The sequence below is a fragment of the Rhinatrema bivittatum genome, chromosome 4 (genome assembly GCF_901001135.1).
Source record: "Rhinatrema bivittatum chromosome 4, aRhiBiv1.1, whole genome shotgun sequence".
NCBI lineage: Eukaryota > Metazoa > Chordata > Amphibia > Gymnophiona > Rhinatrematidae > Rhinatrema > Rhinatrema bivittatum.
In genome coordinates, this window is record NC_042618.1 from 195,465,174 (window position 1) to 195,485,927 (window position 20,754).

At 42.7% G+C, this 20,754-nt stretch overlaps 1 protein-coding gene across 2 annotated transcripts in view; it reads left to right on the plus strand.

Moving 5' to 3' along the window:
- Positions 1 to 20,754, plus strand: part of DNAH1 (dynein axonemal heavy chain 1) — a 1,058,897-nt gene that overhangs the window by 9,644 nt on the left and 1,028,499 nt on the right. For both annotated transcript variants that reach the window (XM_029599497.1, XM_029599496.1), the window contains exon 2: positions 5,648 to 5,859. In XM_029599497.1, the coding sequence (XP_029455357.1) occupies positions 5,656 to 5,859 (204 nt within the window). In that variant the 5' untranslated portion in view covers positions 5,648 to 5,655. The remainder of the gene's footprint in view (positions 1 to 5,647; positions 5,860 to 20,754) is intronic.

The window sequence follows — 20,754 nt, forward strand, 5'->3', positions numbered from 1 at the left end:
CTTGCGTTTAGTAAAGTTTTCGTGCTTTTATACACAATGGGCTAACAAAAATTGCATATATGGCTTTTGTAACTGTTGTAAATTATTTTTTAAAGTTTGTGTGAACAACCAATGAAAAAGATTTTAAAAAGTAGTTGTAAAACTACCAGTACTAAAGAAACAGTGGTAATAGAAATAAAGAATTGCAAGTTTTTGCTCGAAGCAGAAAATTGTTGCTTAGCAATATAGTTTTTATCTTACATGCTTTTTTTTTTAAATAGATTAACCACTTTGTTCGAGTGAAATAATTGAAGACAGGGCTACTTTAACTATTTTCTGATGGGCAGTCTGGCCCTTTTGGTGATTTTTAATGTTGGGGGAGGGGGTAGGCAGGGGTCAGGGCTCCAAAGGTGTGCAGATAAGTGTCAGTAACATTACTAATAAATCTGTAACTCGGCCATACTCAGGAATCCTACCACCTGCCTCTCATCCTTCTTGTGGGAGGGTTGGTGAATAGGGGTGGAGTTCTTGTGTGTGGGGCACACTCTCTCCCACTCACAACCTTCATACAGTCTTGTTCCATCTCTGCTTCCCTCCTCTTTTTTTCTCCCTGTTTCCCTCAGTGCCCCCTTCCCAAATTCACTCTCACTCACTTCCCTGCCATTTTCTGTCATCCTCCTTCTACCTGACAAAGTGGGTCGTCTTTTTATGTTGGTGTGGGTTGGGAATGCCATTGGCCTTTCAGCAGTCTCTATGCTGATGTGAGAGTCTTCTTACTCTTCTGTTAGTGGGAACCTTTCCACCATATCAGCAGTCACTGCACTACCACACAGGCCTTCTTCCTTTTCTGCAGATGAGAGTTGAGAGCCTCACCAGGACTGTAGAATTTGTTGTGCGCACAGTCCCGTCCCCCCATACATGGGCCAAAAAAAGTAAACCTAGGCTCCTCCTAACAAGTAAGCATCCTCCCTAACCTCCTTGGAGTCTTATTCCCAGACTTTGTTGGCCTGGTGGCAAGGCAGGCAATAGGAAGCAGCTGCTGCAGGAGCAGCAGCAGCAGTATTTCCTCAGAAGTAGGGTTACCAGCTCATTCCAGGTCAAGCAAACAGGCTGATCCTAGCCTGGTTTTGTCCCATTACATGCATTGAGTTTTAGTCCTGATTGTCCTGTTGTTGTCCCTTAGATAATTAGAACTACATTTCCATCCATGCAAGGGAGTATTGGATCAGCCTGTTTGGCTGACTTGAGGTGAGTTGAAAACCATACTTGGGAGATAGATGCATCAGAGCTGTAGTGGGAGACAGACAGCAGAAGACCATAGCAGGGTGTGGGACTAAGTTATGAAGTTTCAGTGAGCTGATAAGATCAGGACCATGGGACTGGGTGGTGGTGCTGGAAGGTAGCATCTCTGTGAAAGCAGGACAGCAGGCACAGCACTTCCTGCACGTGTTTCCTACATTTTCGCTGAGAACTGAATAGACACATCACTGGAACTGCATGGGCTTCTGTTGGTTGAATGACAGCCTTGCCCCACTGCTAAAGTAGAGATTGAAACAAGTGTTATTCTCCTACTTCTTCCAGCTGATGCAAGAGTGGTGTCCTACTGACTCATGTGGGCCGGCATGATGCGAGTGCATTGTTAATGATCTTGTGCATAGATCCCCTTTTATGTAGGGATCTTGTTGCTGCTTCTTTTGCGTAGTGGTATAAGTGGTCCTGGTTCTTATATTTGAATTAAAAGGTATATCCTGGCAACGTTATTTTAGACTTCTTACCTTCCCAATATTAAATAGGTGCCTGTAGGAATTAGTGCTAGCTTTGTTTTTGCTTTTTAATGCTAAATATAAGCTAGCAGCTAGATAATTTCATCTTGTGCTTTGGGCCTGATTTACTAGGGTTTTTCTTCCATTCTGTGTCTACTGGGATTAAAAATTTAGAATATCAGGTCCATCAGCCACTTACTAATTAACTTCCATTTTACAATTTGAACAAATTCAAAACATTTTTAGAGCAATTTTTAGAAGCTGTTTACCCGGGTCTGTAGGCCATTTGAAGACTGCCTGCTTTCCCTTTGAGAACTGATGCAAAATCCATGGGTAAAAATACTCGCACATTTTTGAAAATTGCCTCCATTATGTATGTGTTTTCCATTTGAAAATTGCTCTGGAAAAAAGTAACCACAGAGATTTGTACTTACTTTTTCAGCAGATATCTTTTTTTTTTCCTGAAAAATGACATGCATTGTTTTGAAAATACAAAATTATACATGTTGTTGCCTCCACCAGCCTCTAACCCCTCATTAATGCCTCCATTAAAATACAGGCAAAAATGTCTGTTGTGGAACAACACATATACAGGGTGGGCAATTCTCATAAAGTCTTTTAGCCGGGTAAATAGCCATTGAAATGGATAAGTGACTTGAGATTTGTTCACACTATCTCATCCAGAAGGAAAAGTACAGTGGTTGAAACTCTAGCTCTGACCTGTGAACTATAATATTGGGATCCTTGCTGTTCAACATCATTAAGCCTCATCCTTTTATTTCTGAACTCGCTCCCAAAACCTTTACCTACTCTCTTGACACCTTACTACCACCACGTGTCTCTCAGCTCCTTTCTTCCATCTCCTCTGAATACAAGTTCCTCCCTGGACCATTCCAACAGACACCATCTTTTAGCATCTCCATGGCTGGTCCTTCTGGACCCCTGCCAGCCATTAGAAGAAGCATCTCAGACCTGCTCCTTGGCCATCTGCTTCTTTAGTTAGTCTTTCTTTAGGTTTGGTGCTTTGACTTGTTCATGCTTCAGGGTGCTTGAATCTATGGTAAATGACATTCAGAATTCAGCCATTAGGCATATATGAACAGGGCTGGTGGACTAGGTGGCTGCCAAGAGTGCCATAGTTTGGGGGATTTGGCAGCAGCAGTGGCAGGATCGAGCTATCCAAATCCCTGGCTCCTGGGAGCTCTCCAGGATTCCCTTGGAGACTCTGGAATTTGAAAGAAATTGCCAGGTTTCCAGGAAAACATTGGAAAATTTTGTGTGCTGCAATAGAAGCTGCCCCTTCTGGTCTGGAAGAGGAAATCATAACTCCTGGGCCCATGTAGATGAGGAGAAGGAACAGTGTCAGCTCTCACGGTGGGGAAAAAGAGAAAGGAATCCTGTCAGCTGTGTGGGCAAAGGTGCATACTGTTGCTGGTGAGCTCTAGAGAAGAGGAAAAGAGAAAGTGAGAAGTGTATGTGTGTATTTGAGCATATGCTGTGTACTTGTGACCCAGACTGGCTATTGTCAGAGACAGGAAGCAGGCTCAATTGACCTTGGTCTGACCCAGCATAGCACATCTTGTGTTCTCTTGAGTAAACGTGTATATGAGAGAGAGAGAGGTGTGTGGCGCAAAAATCAACTTGTGTTAGAAAGTGTGTGTATATGATAGAAAGGAGAAAGTCTGTGTGCAACACTACCTCCCTTAATTTGGGACAGTCTTAACGCAACTGGAAATCAAAAGTTCCCAGGAATGTAGAGGGAGAATTTTTTAGAAACCCTTATTAGTTTTTATTTTGGGGTGTTATTTATTCATCAGCTGTTTGAAATATTATTTTTTTTTTATTAGTATGGTTATACTATTATGATTCCTGTTTTATCTTTATATATTTATTTATTGTTTGATATTTTATGAGGAAAAGTGTTGTTTCTGTTTTTCATTATTGTACTGCGTACAGAGTCTGATTTGTTGCTGTTTCCAGTTCAGTTTTTGTCGGCATGTCTCTATTTTTATGGCCTCTTTATTCTGTATTTGGTAAGGGTTTGTCTGTGTTCTTCTGCATGTGTGACTGAGGTGAGGTTTTCTGCTAGCATGTAGTTAGATCTAGAGCAGCCCAGATTGTTCTGTTTTCCTAGAAGGAGTTCTATTTGTGTTTTAGGGCCTAGTGTAATATTTGCAGTATTGCCTTTTTCATAGAAAGAGTTGTTTGCTGTTTGAGTGTTCAGTTAGAGATGTTTTGTCATGGGAGGTTTACTGTATTTTAATTGTAATTCAATTTACTCATGGTTTTCTGAGGACCGAGCCCACATCCATTGTGCATTGCAATAAGCCTACTACCATAAGGGGTCTGAATGTCTGTCTTTTTTTGTGCAGGGTTTTCTGATTGGCACCCCTAGCAGTGCATGTAAATATAATATACGTATGATATTTTTACCTCAGAAGACTGTACTTTTTGATCTTTTTCATGTAAAATTTGTTATGTATAATTTCTAATTTTGTGTGGGAAGAGCTGGAGAAGGAGAGGAGCAGTGCCGTAAGGTTCACCTAGGATATCTAATACCCTTGCACTGACCTTGGATATGAGGCACTCCTCCTGCTGGCTAGGGGGAGTTTGGTGGTGGTGGGGAGGGGAGGTTGCTGAAAGGGGAGTTTTGTATTCTGCAAGAGAGGGGGAATCTGTGTTTGGGGTAAGTGCTGAAGTGTGTGTGTGTGTAGGGGTTGTGCTGGAGGGAAATCATGGGGGAGATGATTATGGGATAAGGGGCCATGACCTCCCTCTCCCTACATTATCCCTGCTGCCCACTTCATGCCTTCTGATGGCAGGAGGCTAACAAGAGCCTTAGCAGGCAAGGCTGACATGCTATCCCCTTAGCGCAAGCCTGCCCCATGGAGATAAATTGAGTATGATAACCAGGACATGCTAAGTTTAACTCCATGTAGTGCAAGTTGTTAAATAGGAGGATAATGGCTATTGAGTTCATTATTACAGTTACATATTTTGAATATATCATTGTGGTAAAATTCGTCACAATTGCATATAGTAAGTTTCATATTTTTACTCCATGATAGAGGGTTAGTACATGGTGTGCTATTTAATATACATGATAAAAATAGCACACTTTAATTCAGTCCTCAGGGGCTATAACCCAGTTGGGTTTTCAGGATTTCCTTAATGAATATTCATACCTCTATTGTATGCACATACATTTTATGCATATTTATTGTGAGGTCTGAGTATATCGGTCCCTAAATTGTAAGGAAATAAATTTAGATTTTGGATAAAGTGCAGAATAAGTTTCTAAGGCAAGGACTGAGAGTGTTAATCAAATACATTAACTTATTGAAAACACTGTAACAAAGCAATGGAAAATTAATATCTATATCATATCCCTAAAACCAATTAAACTTGAATGGTCTTTGAGTAGCATGTGGGATTCTACTGACTGCATATGCACTTGGTCTCCTCCGACATGTATTGTGGAAATCTGTGTTCTTCAAGCCCTGTGTATTAACAGCTGAACTGTCATGCTGTCATAGTGGAACAATAATAAGTAATGACATTGGGGTTTTTTTTACATTTGTTTTCATATATTTAAATCAAATAGTTATGTCATTGGAACCCATTAAAACAGCAGGACAGAATAGTGGAATGAAGCATGACTGATGACAAACATATCAGACAGGCAGTATGGGTAATGACTTTGTTACATTCTGTAACACTGAATCAGTTAAGTATTGTTTAGAAAAACTGTATTAGTCAATATATTGCAAAGAAAACAAAATCTGTGTTGATTTACAGAGGTATCACAGTAAGAAATATGTGATCCAGTGATAAAAGTGTTTAATTAAGGTCACTTTCACAGCAGCACAAAAAATATTAAATACTTTCCCTCTTCTTTGGCAAAGGAAGCAGAATGGAGAAAAGGAATAAAGCCTTATTGAACTCCTTAGGGCGGAGCCCCTACCCTCCAAGTTCTAGCATGCGGCCTGAGAGTCAAGAACCCGAACCAGGAACCAGTACAGGAATAACTGAGAGTGCTAGCAGGAAGTATCCAGTTATTAAACAGCGAGGGTTTTATTCAGATGTACTCACTCTGGAAGCTGCAAGTCTTTTGGAGGTAAGTGCCACAGTTCTGTTCTGGCAGTTAGTGTATCCTCCTCATGCTCTTATAGTCTGGTTCTGACTTTCTCTTTCTGGAGTAGTTGCTACCATGTGTGGGAGGTAGAGTCCTTTCCTATCTGAATGACTAGTTACCTACAATTTGAAAAAGGAATTTTAAATTTTGTGCTTTTAGTACCTGGTTGTTAGTGAGTTCTGTTCACGTAAATACCTGGCACAATAAGCTGTCTTGGAATTTTGGATATTTGTGAAGACTGAAAGCCATCTAATAATAGAGGTCTTCCTCCAAACCATTGTTTGAGGTGCTCGATACTTGCAAACAAACATGCTACTATCAGGGGGCACCAGAAGCTCATGTCACTGATAATTCTAATACAAAACTTGTGGAGAGGGAATTCTTGAGCTTTCAACATTTTACATTCAAAATATGGAGGTCACTAGCTTAGAAGATAAATTAATTGGTATTTTTAAGATATGGTTGTATAGTGCAATGCACCCACAGGGAAGCATGTCACATAGCTGACTTTTTGAGCTAGTTATGTTGAGGTATTGCTAAGAAGATGAATTCTTTTGTAACCTGTCATGTCACAAGTACCCATATTGGTTTTTTTTCTTGTACATGCACACTTGCTGTGTTACAGTTTTTCAAGGCTGTTAGGCTTTTGCAAGGTCTTCTGACACCTGGACTGCATGGCAGTATAAAAATGATACACTGCCTCACAGTCTAGTTGAGGTCATAATAAATCTTTTATTGGAATGATGGAATAACTGATGCAGATGAATAAAATCTGTAGCATGGACAATGGTGTGATACATACAATAGAAACAAGAGATAATACATTTTTCAAAAGCTACTTTCACTGCACAATCTTTACACACTAGGCTAGGGTTTTTTTTCCTCCATTACCCACTGGCTCTGAGATACTTGTAGAGTGCTTCCCCCTTCTTGGTACCTATTCTCTTGAGGTTCCACAACCTTCAGCTGGTTCTTCCTAAGTAACAAGTCTAAAAGTAGATCTATGTCTGGCAGACCTTACTCTGGTGCCAACCAGAAATCAACTCTGCAAACCTTTAAGGTAAATCTTCAACAAAATGCATGGAAAATGGGACTAATTCCCTTTTCACTGTTCTTTATCTTTTTTGATTCCCTCAAGCTTGGGATCCTTTTTGGACCTCAAGAAATCTTCCTTCTTCTGGAAGGCCCGAGGGCTCTGAGCTTGAGCCTCAGGATGGAAGACTGGATGAAAGAACTCAAGCCAAAGTGGACTCATGAGTTTTGTTATACACCCTCCTTGATAAGACATCTCTCACTGGAGAGTATCAGAGAAAATTACACACTACTACTCTTTCTAATATTGTACGTCTGTGAAAACTCTGATATATATAACATGGGACACTTTGGTGGCACCCTTATAGTTCAATCAGAATATCAATCCAAATAATGTTTCCTCAAAATAAAATTCAAGTAAGTTACAAATCTAGGAACTGTAATTTGGTTTTTTATGTATTTTCCAAATTAAACTAATGGGATGCAAATTGTATTTTTATTTTTATATTCTGCCATTCCTGACACTTTAAAGTGGATTGCATCCAGGTACTGTAGATTTTTTCATATAGATAAGCAGCTGAATTAGCCATGCTGTCTGGGTATGTCTTCCATGCCACTAGGTGGCAGAGCTCTCTAAGTCTAGTAAAGTCTTTCAGCTAGGTGCTCCCTCTTGTATCTCCCTGCGTTTGCCTGAGGCTCCTCGGTCCGTTTTTTTTTCCACGTGACTGATCGCATGCGGAGCTCTGTCTCTCCAGACTTTTGAGTTTTGTGAGGTAAAAAGAAAAAAAGACTTCATCACCACAGGAAAAGGATTAAATACATGCCTCATCCAGGTTTTAAATTTTGCGCCTGTGGCAAAATCATGTCAGTGACTAATGGCCATCAGTCATGTTACCTCTGCCTAGGACCTGATCATGATCAGGCAAGTTGTGGGGACTGCGGCCGTATGTCCCCAAGAGCACAGCGCCATCAAGCAGCTCGAATCCAGAAACTTAAGGCAGCACCATCGGGCTCTTATGCCCCTTCAGAGGCCTCTACCAGATCTTCTCCAGGCCCAAAACGCAAGAAGTAGTCCCCTCTCATAGAAGGGCCTCTTCTGTGGACCCCCCAGGGTAAAACACCTACTGCCGATGCCCCTTAAAGAATTGGCGCATGGTGCAGGGGATGCGTCGAAGGCATCGCGGCCGCATGCCATTTTGACGCCATCAGCTCACCGAAGCATGGAACGACTTCCATCTGACTCACATCCGAAGCACTGATGCACCTGCAGTACATCGATGCACTGAGGAGAGTGCGCCGCAACTGTGTTGAGTCGACGTAGGCTGTCAGAAACCAAAACAGTCTAAGCCAAAGAAACATATCTGGCCATAAGAGACCTAGGGAGCCAACTCAACTCCTAGTAGTCTATTCCGATCGAGACATATCTCCACCATGTCTCTCGGACAGCCGATCATCCTCTTCGGGGCGGCTTTCGGATCCATCGTCTCGCCTACAACTTCAGAGGATTGTGTCACCTCCGCCAATCCCGGTACAGCCGAAGAGCCTGTTGATCACTACAACTCCTACTGCTCCACCACTGGTAGAGACCTTGCCTTCCATACCCTCTACCTCTGGATTAGCCTTGCAAGCTATTACACAGATAACAAACATCCTATCACAATTTTTACAGTCAATAGAACAACAACATCCGGCCCCACCGCTTAGTCCAGTGGAGACTCCACCTGTTCTGGAAGACCCCTCTATCCCCGGACCATCACCGAAGGTCCAGCCACAGAGGCCATCAACACCTTTGGAAGAGTTTTTACTTACATCTTCCTCAGATAATTCATCTATGGGATACCTCTGAGACCCAGCTGAGATCCCGCCCGAACCTGCATCTCCACCTGAAGAACTAACGTATTCACAATTTTTAGAAAAAGCAGGTCTACTCCTTAATGTAGAGATAAGGAAACTTCACGATCCTCGTCAGGAGATGATGGGCATCTTAAAAATATTTGACACTCCCAGCGAACCCATAGCACTGCCTCAACACCAAGTGCTGAATTCACTGATGGAGAAAGCTTGGGATACCACTCTCACTACTCCATCAACTTCACGAAAAACAGCTATCAAGTATTGCATGAGGGACTCCTCCTTTTATTCTATGGTTCACCTACCACATCAATCGGTGGTCGTAGAATCTGCAATGCAAAAGGCAAATAAGTCTAGGCTTCGCTCAAAAACACCACCATCTCAAGATGCAAAATTCCTCGATGATTTCGCGAAGTGGTCCAACAATCTAGCATGCTTAACACACAAATTCAAAATCATCAGTTTTTTATCACACAGTACCTGTTCGAGAACTTGCAGGCTCTGAAACCTTACCTGACTCAAGGATCCTCAGACTCCACCCTGCCTACGGAATACCACAACATGGAAGAGGGTCTCGGACACCTTCTGCATTCCATATATGAGGGCTTTGAGGTTTCCTCCAAAACTTCAGCAAATTCAATAGCAGCAAGGCGATTAGTATGACTCCGGTCAAACGCCATCAGGGACGATATTCATGACAAGCTGGCCAACCTTCCATGCCAACCGGATAACTTATTTGGTGACAAATTCACTGAAACAGTCATGAAACTCAAGGAACAAAAAACAGCTATGTTGTCCCTGACATCTCCACATCAGCCTATATCATTCAGGCAACAATACCCGTCTTACAAGAAGCCCAGTTACCAAAGGACCTACAGGCCATACTCCTATTATAGGCCTCAATCTTACCAGCGGGCTCGACAACAACCTTACCAACCACAAGGTTCGCGACAGAGGACAAGAGCCCCTCGACAGACCCGTCTGCCAGCGGACTCCCAAACATAAAAAACCCAGCAGGGTTTTTGAAGATAATTCCGCCACAGGCTCAGACATTGACAGTGGGAGGAAGGTTATCCAGATTCCACCCAGCATAGTCCAATATCACATCCGATCAATGGGTCCTCACAATAATAAAAGGTTACTCTCTCCACTTTGTCCTTCCCAACCATACCACACATAGTCCCCCAGAAACACTGAACAGCACACCAGGGCCCTCTCCTTCGGGAAATCAGGATGCTCCTCCAGCAAAACTGCATTCGGGAACTGCCCTCCTTGACACCTCATCCCGGTTTCTATTCATAATACTTCCTTATTCCCAAGAAATCAGGGGGCCTACGCGCCCTCAACAAATATATCCACAAGGAAAAATTCAAGATGACTTCTCTCAAGTCCATTCTTCCCTTCCTTCAGCCCAGTGATTGGATGTGTTCACTGGACGTTGAAGGATGCATATGCTCACATACCAATGCATCCCAATTCCTGGTGTTACCTCTGCTTGCAGATGGACAACAGGCATTTCCAATACAAAGTACTTCCATTTGGACTCTTCTCTGCCCCAGAGTTTTCACCAAATGTCTAGTAGTAGCTGTGGCACACCTCTGTCGTCAGGGGGTGCAAATATGTCCTTACCTAGACGACTGGCTTCTAGTAGCACCCAACCAGTCTCTCCTGTGAAACAATCTACTTCACATCATTTCTTGCCTCGACAATCTAGGTCTCCTGATCAACTACGAGAAGTCAAACCCACAGCCAACACAAACCTTACAGTTCATGGGGGCCTATATAGACACCATTCAGGACAAGGCATTCCTACCGCACCCGTGAGCACTCACTATTCACACACTGTTGTCAGTCCTTCTGCACACCACCACTGTACGGCTTGCCAAATAATGACCATTCTAGGACACAGGGCAGCATCTATTTATGTGATGCCGCTCACACGTCTACACATGCGTCGCCTCCAATGGGGCCTCAAACATCAATGGACTCAGTTCCTACATCCACTGTTGACCCCCATCCACATAATGATCAGCATGAAAAAAGACCTACAATGGTGGCTATTACCATCCACACTAATGACTGGATCACCTCTACGACCCCCCTCAACATCAGATAATACTCATCACAGATACCTCTCCCAAGGGTTGGGGAGCTCATATAGACCACCTTCGGACTCAGGGATTATGGTCCACAATGGAGTGCAACCAACACATAAACGTTCTGGAACTCCGAGCGGTACGAAACGCCCTTCGAGCCTTCGAACAATCATTGCAAGGGAAGATGGTAATGATTCACACAGACAACCAGGTCACAATGTTTTACATGAACAAAGAAGGTGGGTCAGGTTCTTGGAGCCTCTGCAGAGAAACAATCCAGATCCTGGAATGGGCTCACAGTAGGTCTATCTGCTTACAAGCAACTTACTTACCTGGAGTCGTCAATTCCAGAGAAGACAAGTTGAGCAGAATATTTCACCCCCACAAATGGGAACTACATCAGGAGGCAGCGCATCGCCTTTTCTCCACTTGGGGTCTTCCCTGCATCGATCTGTTTGCAACAGAAACCAACAGGAAAGTTGACACGTTTTGCTCAGTATATCCAAGCCCACACCGGCTAGCTCAGGATGCTTTCCTCATAAACTGGTCTCAGGGTCTTCTGTATGCATTCCCTCCGATACCACTCATCTCTCGCATAGTCCAAAGATGCATTGAAGACCAAGCGGATTTGATTCTCATAGCGCCAGAATGGCCAAGACAACCTTGGAACAGCTATCTCATACGACTTATCAATACACAACCCAATTCCTCTGGCAACAGCCCTCAGCTACTTACCCAGGAGACTGGATCACTACTTCATCCTCTACATTCCTCCCTGCACCTCATGGCATGGAGATTGAAAGGCTCACTTTCCAAAACTTAAACATTGCTCCTCCTCTCCAATATAGATTAGTCTCCTCCAGAAAACCATCCACTAGACTCAACTACCAAAGAAAATGGTCATGCTACACTTCTTGGTGCTCAGCTACAGGTATGGACCCACTCACCTGCCCACCAGACCACCTTCTGTCTTACCTCCATCTACTCTACACAGAAGACCTGGCTACGGCTTCCCTATGAGCACATTTAAGTGCCATAGCAGCTTATCATACTTTCCTAAACGGAGAATCTATATCGTATCACTCTCTTGTGTCCAGATTCATGAAAGGGGTCTTGTACTTATGTCCCCCCACAAGGAAACTGCCAGTGCCCTGGGATATTAACATAGTCCTCGAGCAACTTATGCTACTGCCTTCCAAACCAGTGGACACTTGTCCCCTACAATACCTCTACTGGAAGGTACTCTTCTTGACTGCCCTCACATCAGCTAGATGTGTTAGTGAGCTTCAAGCCTTAGTTCACTACCATCCTTACCTACAATTTTATCATGACAGTGACATTACGTACACACCCAAGTTTTCTACCAAAGGTGGTTTCCAGTTTTCATGTAAACCAAACCATCACTTTACCCAATTTTTTATCCAAAACCTCATGCCAACGACAATGAGCGGAAACTTCACACTCTTGATTGTAAACGTGCACTTGATTATTACAAACAGCGCACCCATTCGCCTAACAGACGCTCACAATTCTTCCTCTCCTTTTACCCAAATTCACCAGGATGTCCAGTGACAAAGCAAACTTTATCTTCCTGGATATCCAACTGTATACAATTCTGCTATCAGAAACGTTCAGAACATTTATCGACAACACCTAAGGCGCATCAAATTTGTGCAATGGCCGTGTCAGTTGCCCACCTCAATGAAGTGCCTCTCATAGACATCTTTAAAGTGGCAACATGGTCATCTCTGTGTACTTTCACTTCCCATTACTATTTGGACAAACAAGCTGTGGATGATGCACACATGGGGCAGACTATACTATGGAAGAGCACATCTCCTACACACAAAACGCCTTCATAAGAACTGTCTGCCTATAATTCATGTATTGAGCACAACAATAAACAGACTACACTTATATCAATCTACTCAATACGACAGCTGGGGTCTCCCAGACAGCATGGCTAATTCAGCGCCACTTTAAACTTAATTCTCCAAACAATAGGCAACTAATGATATTTTATTAAATATGGTTTTATATGGTGTGAATTTTGAATGCATTGGTCGTATTCAAAAGTAGTCCAATACACAGAGCATTAGAATCGACAGTTTACATTACCATAGAGTGTATGACTGTCTGTCTCCTTCATTTAAGAACGGATGTAGCCTTCGAAACATCTGTAACTTGTAATAGGATGAGTGCACCACTTTTTAAATTTGTGGGTGAAAAGACAGCTTTGTATCAAAGACTATACCCAAATTGTGGACTTTATAAGAAATCTTGATTTTGAAACTATCAAAAGAATAAATTAAGAATACAACCTAACCTAAAAACCTTCAAGAAGGAGCTAAAAACCAGGCTGTTCACCAAAGCCTACCAAAACACCCAATGACAATTAGGCATCCTCACCACGATATAACATGCCACCGGGTATCTCTATATCCATCTCTCCCAACCATGATAACTTTATATTTAACCCTTTCTATATAACCTCTCTCAACCATATGAACTTACAGTTGTAACCCTACAACATCCTTAACTGTAACTTGTATCATATTGTCCATACTAACCCTTTTGAAATTTGTAAACTGTTGTAATGGCGACATCGAATGACGGTATATAAAACTTGATAGATAAATAAAAGAAAAAGTATGCTTACCATAAATGGTGTTTTCCGTAGATAGCAGATGAATTAACCATGCTGACCCGCCTGTCTCCCCGGACTGTTCCGACATGGCATACTAACTTGCTTTGATACGGACTGAGGAACCTCAGGCAAACGTGGGAAGATACAAGAGGGAGCACCTAGCTGAACGACTTTGCTAGACTTAGAGAGCTCCGCCACCTAGTGGCACAGAAGACGTACCCAGACAACATGGCTAATTCATCTGCTATCTACAGAAAACACCGTTTATGGTAAGCAAGCTTGCTTATTTTTCTGCTCCTGGTCGGATTACAATCTAAGGGCCTCATTTACTAAATATTTTTCCCTTAGACACAGAATGGGAGAAAAGCCTTAGTAAATCAGTCCCTTCTACCTGAAGCAATGGAGGATGAACAGACTTTTTCTTTAGATAAGCAGACTGAATTAACCATTACATTTATGGTGATGTCATCCGGTGGCATCGAACAGACCTTTCTGGCTAGTAGAGCTTTGACTTTTACTAAGCATGTATGGGAATTCCAGTGCAGGCATTGCCTTGTGAGTCTCCTCAGTCATGTTTTATCCGAGCATAGCACGGACATGTACTCAGTCTGGTATGGGCCACCAAAATAAACACTTAATACCGGCAGCTTAAATAAAAATCTTTATTTAGATAATTTATGGAATATTCCAGGAGAGTGCAAGGCAATTCAGAAGCAGTCTCTGAGTATTGTTGACATAAATTTAAATAGATTAACATCTCCAGTTTACACATCAGGGAGCTAGTTTGTTTGCATACAATTTTCCTAATTGGGTGGCATTATAATTTTATCTCGTATGTTAATAGTGCTGTGATTCTTGTAAGTGATGTGATTTCTCATAAATTGAGCCCAGAAGGCAGGAATGAAACTTAAGGCTGAACTTTGACATACTTTTTAACTTCTAGCATTTTAGCATATTCTGGCATGTTAGCAACCTTGAATAATTTTACAAGTCTGATCAATGCAATTTCACACTGCAGTTATGATAGCTTCCTAGGAAACCTTTTCAAAGCACCCTAACAAGTCTCTCTAGATATAGTTTTCAAAATCCTTAACAATTTTTGTTTCATTGTCATCTTCTTTTAGTTGCCTTGCTGCACTACAGCACCCACAATAGCATTTATCAATGCTACAAAAAAAAAAAAAGGAAGAACTTTAGTATTTTAGTCTTCTCAAAATGGCCAACAAGAAGAAACCCAGATCAGTGGTAAGATCTCATCTCACCTAATGCTATCCTTGCTTTGCTCCAGAACATGACCAGGAAGACTGTTCAGCCTCTGGAAATATGTCCTATGTGCTCCAGGGTACACTGCATAGAGAAACTGTGTAAGTCTCTCAGAAGCCACAGTAGATCTCCCATGATGCAGTGTTGTCTGCCCCTCCAGGACATGAGTTGAGTTGAGCATGAGCTCCTGAAAGACTCCCCTCATTGGGTCAAATTGAAAGCACGAAGTTGAGTGATGCAATCGCCCTGCATTGAAATGGAGCCTGCGTCAAAGAAACATGACAGCATTGGCACATCGGTGCACTCGACTAATGGTGCTCCGAAGCATCAATGCTTTTGATGCACAAGAAGCCTCGATGCACTCAATGCACAGGGAGCATCAAAGTACTCCTTCGATACATCTCAATACTTCAACCTGCCATCTTAAAGACCCATTGATGTACAGTGCAGAAATGAGCTTGGTTGCCCATTTGAAGCCAATCACTTCAATACAACTACTGCATGCATTGCCAAATACATCTTTGCTCTACACTATATTAAAGCATTTGATGCACTAAATCCAAACCAGAATCTTTGAGCTGCATTATTCTATACAGCTGTATGCAAGCCACTTTAGGCCAGCTGCTGAAGGGATCATGTTACCTTTGCCCTCTCCATTTACCAAAGCCCTCATTCTGTCTAGGTTGATAGCAGCAAGCTTCCGATTAGATCTCTAGTTCTGGTATGCCTCATATTGTCACTTGCTTTAAAAAAAACAAAACAAACAAACAAAAAAAACAAAACTCCTATTGAGTTGCAGGAATCTCAAAGGACAAGTCAGTAGCTTGACCAGATTGCAGAAATTTCTATGTGTGTTCATCGAAAGACATGGAAAGAGTAATCCAGCACTCCACTCCAGCATTGCTGCAGCGTCGTCTCAGACCGGAGTCCCAGTATCGTTCATTGAGGTGAACTCATCATAGAACTCTTGATATGGTGCTCTTCATCCTCCTACTCAATGGCAGTGGAGTCAAGTTGCTCAGAGGCAGTTGGCCAGGATTTTCCCCCTCCAAGGGGAAGAAATCCACCGCCCCCAGTTCACTGCCGCCTCCTTCATTGGGTCCTGGATTAGTAAACCCTCACATTCCGCAGAAGGTTCTATAGAAATAGCTTCTAACCCATTTCCGATACGCATGATCATACCTCACCGGGGAGGACCTGCCATATTCAAAGTTCATGGAAATGTAGTGTCAAAGACCTCCAACTTGGATGTCTTTGGACACCCCATCAGATCCAGCAGTTCTCCCAGTTCACAGCATCGCCAATCTTTGCATTTATTTCTGGCATATGACCCTAACAGACTTGATATCACAGTTGCCAAACATATATTATCTACCTGGATAATGGACTGTATTCAGCGCAGCTTCACCTTAACAGGATTGCAGATCATATACATGGTTGAAACTTATCAAGTCAGAGCTGTGGCTTTTATGGTTGCTTAACTTAGAAAAGCGCCCCTCAGGGACATTTGCAAAGCTGCAGCTTAGCCATTATTTCACACCTTTATGTCCCATTGCTGTCTGGATAAACTCAAAATCTGACAGTAAACTTGGACAAGCAATTTTGCATAACCTGTTCCTGCAGTAGTCTGCTCTCCATGGTGAGATGCACTTTGCTGCAACCCTTAGCTTGGGACACCCCACATGTAATAGCTAATTTAGCATGCTTATCAATGGAAAAAGCATGTTTTTTCACCATAAATGGTATTTTCCATATATAGTAGGATGAATTAGCCATGGAATACCTACCCGCCTCTCTGGAAAGTCGACTGCCTAGCTAGATTTAGCTATGATATAGACTGAGGAGGCTCATGAGGCAGCACATGCTCAGTAGCTGTGTAGGCTAGGAGAGATGAGTCCATTTGTTTATACCGGATGACGACAACCTACATATAATGGCAAATTCATCCTTCTATCTGTGGAAAACACAGAGGTCCTTATTAAGTCACTGCTGGATAGCAAAGTTAGCCAGATAAACTTAAGTGGCTAACTTTGGAAGTATTTTCAATAGTGTAGCTGCACTATTGAATATAGCTATCTTAAGTTAGCCAGCTAGCATGTAGCTGGCTAACTTTAGAACAGGTCGATGGGCTGACCTGACTTAGTCGGTTAAATTATTTGGTTAACTCTGAATATTGCAGTAAGCTGTATAACTTGTCTGGCTAACTCAGTTACTCCTCCAGTTATGCCCCTAACGTGTGTTAAACAGCGTATATCACGTGATAGAGCACTATTGTGGTGAAATTGCACGATGTACACGATAATTTGCATGGCCCAGTCTTGGTACTCTCCCCTATTACACTGACTTTCTTTGCATCTGTGGCGTGGCTATGGGTGGGCCTTTGTAGTACTTTGGGCTTAAGCCCACCCAACCAGGTACTTTGGGCTTAAGCCCACCCAACCAGGGCTGTCTGACTCAGAAAAGGTCCAGAGCAGCAATGCTATCGCGGGATCCCATCCCTGTGACGGCGAAGAAGAGGGCTGGAGCTGCAGTTCCGTCATGGGATTCCATTCCTGCGAAAGCGAAGAGGAGGGCCGGAGCAGCAAGGCCATTGCGGGATCCCATCCCTGATTTGGCGGAAGTAGGAGTTTGACCATGCCTAATGAAAAGACTCTGTGTGGGGGTGAGAATGGGAGCTTGAATGTGTGTGTGTTGTGATAGTGGGAGCCTGGGCGTGGTAAGGAGTAGAATGAGAGCCTGGGTGTGTGTGTATGTGAGTGAGAATGGGAGCCTGAGTGTGCAACTGTCTGTGGGTGAGAATGGGAGCCTGGGTGTGTCTGCCGGCAGGGGAGGGGGTTGAAAGAGTGAGAGCTTGTGCGTGTGTATGGTAGAACATATTAGAATGAGAGCCTATGTATGTGTGTGTGTGTAGAGAATTTGAGAGTGAGAGCTTGTGTGTATGTGTGTGTGTGTGGGAGTATGTATAGAGAATGTGAGAGCTTGGGGTGGGGGTTGGGAGGAGAGGATATGAGAGTGAGAGCTTGTGTGTGTGAGGGAGTTTGTGAGAGAAAGCATGAGCCTGTGTGTGTGTGTGTATGTGTGTGAGAGGAAGGTGGGAAGAAAAAGAACAAAAAGAGAGACCCTAAAAAGGGATTAGGAAATGACCAACAAGGGAAAAGTGGGAAAAAAAGAGACTGGGACCAACTGATTAGAAAAATACAAAGATCAGACAGTAAAGGTAAAAAAAAATATATAAATCTCAAAAAATAGAGGGGCGGATTTTAAGAGCCCTGCCCGCCTAAATCCGCCCAAAACTGGGCGGATTTAGGCGAGCAGGGCCCTGCGCGCCGGGAAGCCTATTTTACATAGGCCTACCGCCGCGCGCAGAGCCCTGGGACTCGCGTAAGTCCCGGGGTTCTCCGAGGGGGGCGTGTCGGGGGCGGGCCCGGTTGTTGCGGCGTTTCGGGGGCGTGTCGGCAGCGTTTTGGGGGCGGGTACAGGGGCGTGGCTACGGCCCGGGGCGGTCCGGGGGCGTGGCCGCACCCTCCGTACCCGCCCCCAGGTCGCTGCCCGGCGCGCAGGAGGCCCGCTCGCGCGCGGGGATTTACGCCTCCCTCTGGGAGGCGTAAATCCCCGGAGAAAGGTAAGGGGGAGGTGTAGACAGGGCCGGGCGGGTGGGTTAGGTAGAGGAAGGGAGGGGAAGGTGAGGGGAGGGCGTTAGAGGATTCCCTCCAAGGCCGCTCCGATTTCGGAGCGGCCTTGGAGGGAATGGGGGTAGGCTGCACGGCTTGGCGCGCGCCGGCTATACAAAATCCATAGCCTTGCGCGCGCCGATCCAGGTTTTTAGCAGATACGTGCGGCTCCGCGCGTATCTGCTAAAAACAGTTTTTTAAAATGTACCCCAAAATGTTTAGCAGTGGAGGGATATTTTATGCTGAGGTGACACCAGAATTAGAATTTTTTTTCATGTTGGTTGTAATGTGAATTGTTCTAGCTCTGCTGTGCACCTGTTCTGATGTTTAATGCTATTTTTTTTAAATTTAGAATTTTATTGAATGTGTAAACATCAAATAGTATATATAAACAATGTTTTGTCATTTTGAAACACAAAATATAATAAAGGTATATACTTTCATCTGAGTTGTAGTTATGATGATTTCTTGCTTTCTATATTGATTTTTTTATTACATGATTGATTGGATTTGTTTGTTTTCTTTGCTTTTTATATGATATACTTGTGCATTTATAAACTGCAATAAAAATAAAATAAATTAATACAGATTAATAAGGAATTTTTAATGCTGGTAAATGCTTGAAATAATTGAGGTAAAATGTTTTAAAGTTCCATGCATGATGCATAATGGCTGTTGCAAACAATTTAGAAATCCATTGTAGGGTGCAGTAAATGGCATTATTTATCAATAAGAATACAACTAGTAGGTCATAGATCTGCATGCCTTCAGTCCACCCATCTTAACCTTGTGCCCAGCCAAAATATCAGTAATGGTTATGACACTGATTTGCATACAATTTGCATACATGAATAATGCAAATGCATGCAAAGAAGGCCATTAATAGGCAATTGAATGTAAATATTTTACTGTGCTGGACCGAGAAAGTGGACAGCTGTGATAAAATAAAGATACCTTTTGAAAAAGCGGTAAATGGGACGTCTGGGTCCTGATGCTCCCGCGTCACATTTAAAGTGGCCATTACCTTAAAAAAAACAAGTGCTACAGCTTAATAAACGGCTGAACGGGGGGGGGGGTGGGGTCAGAACTGACCCCCTCCCCCCCCCCCCCCCACCAGCTCAACTTGGGGCTACTAGCTGAAGCAGCACCAACACCTCAAAAGGTTACAAAAATGAATGTGCCATGTGGGCGACAGCACTATCATCAGTAGAGTGACCCCTGTCTACCCCTATCCCAGTCATCAATAAAGTGACCATAATCATATGCGCCAAGCCATGTTATGTCTGTTAAAATCAGTAAATACATAATAATTTAGCATTAAAGACAACCAGATGAATTTAACATTTATGTTTGTAAAAATTAACATAGTAATGCATAAGTAGCCTCTGCACAAGTATTCTTTATTTTATAAAAATAGAAGATATATGCATATCTTTATTTTCATGCTCACATAGATGTGCATAAAAAAGGGGTGGTTTAAGTTATTCTAGGGTGGGACCAACATGCTCGCAAGTTGCTATTTTAAAAGACATGCGTGAACATTTACTAACTTGCGTATTTTCACACCTAATTATCTGGCGTAAGTAATATTAAACTTGTTTATTGTGTACTATTGGCTGGGTGGGAAGTCTGGATAAACTAGGGTAGGGTTCAGGCTGAAGAACCAGGAGGGTCTCAATGACCTAGAAAAAGACTGATTGGTAAAACTGGTAATTTTAGCCCGGAGAAGGCTCCACCCCTAAAAAAAAAGTTTTCCTGCCAGTTCGGAAAGCACAGTTAAACCAACAACAAATGCCACAGAATGTAATGGAAAACGTAACAGATTTTCTTGAATCCTCTGATTATGAGATAGCAGAGAGAACAATGCTGTTAATATCTTTCTTTAATGAGAGTGACCAGGGAATAATCATGAGAGCATATTTTAAGAAGATCAATGAAATATTTATGGAGTCGTGGGTCAGAATATTTCCTGACCTACGCAGCCCAAACGGAAGAATTTTCTCGCTTTGGGAGCATCCTATATTTTAAGGTTTCCGTGTAAATGCGTAATAAGATATGAGAACAATAGTTACATCTTTTATCATCCTGATCAGCTGAAAAGCTTTGTTGAAGCAAAGAGAGCAGTACTACTTTTAGGTAGTAATTAGTGATGTCTTTAGAATAATGCTGTAAGAACTGGTCGCCTAATTTCTGAGTAAAAATATATTTTCATTTATAAACTCCTTAAATTTGCAGTTACACCACTCCCCTATTTTGGGGTCTAATAAGTTGTAAACTGTCTGGGAATTTTTCAATGTATAGTAGTAATATCTCTGAA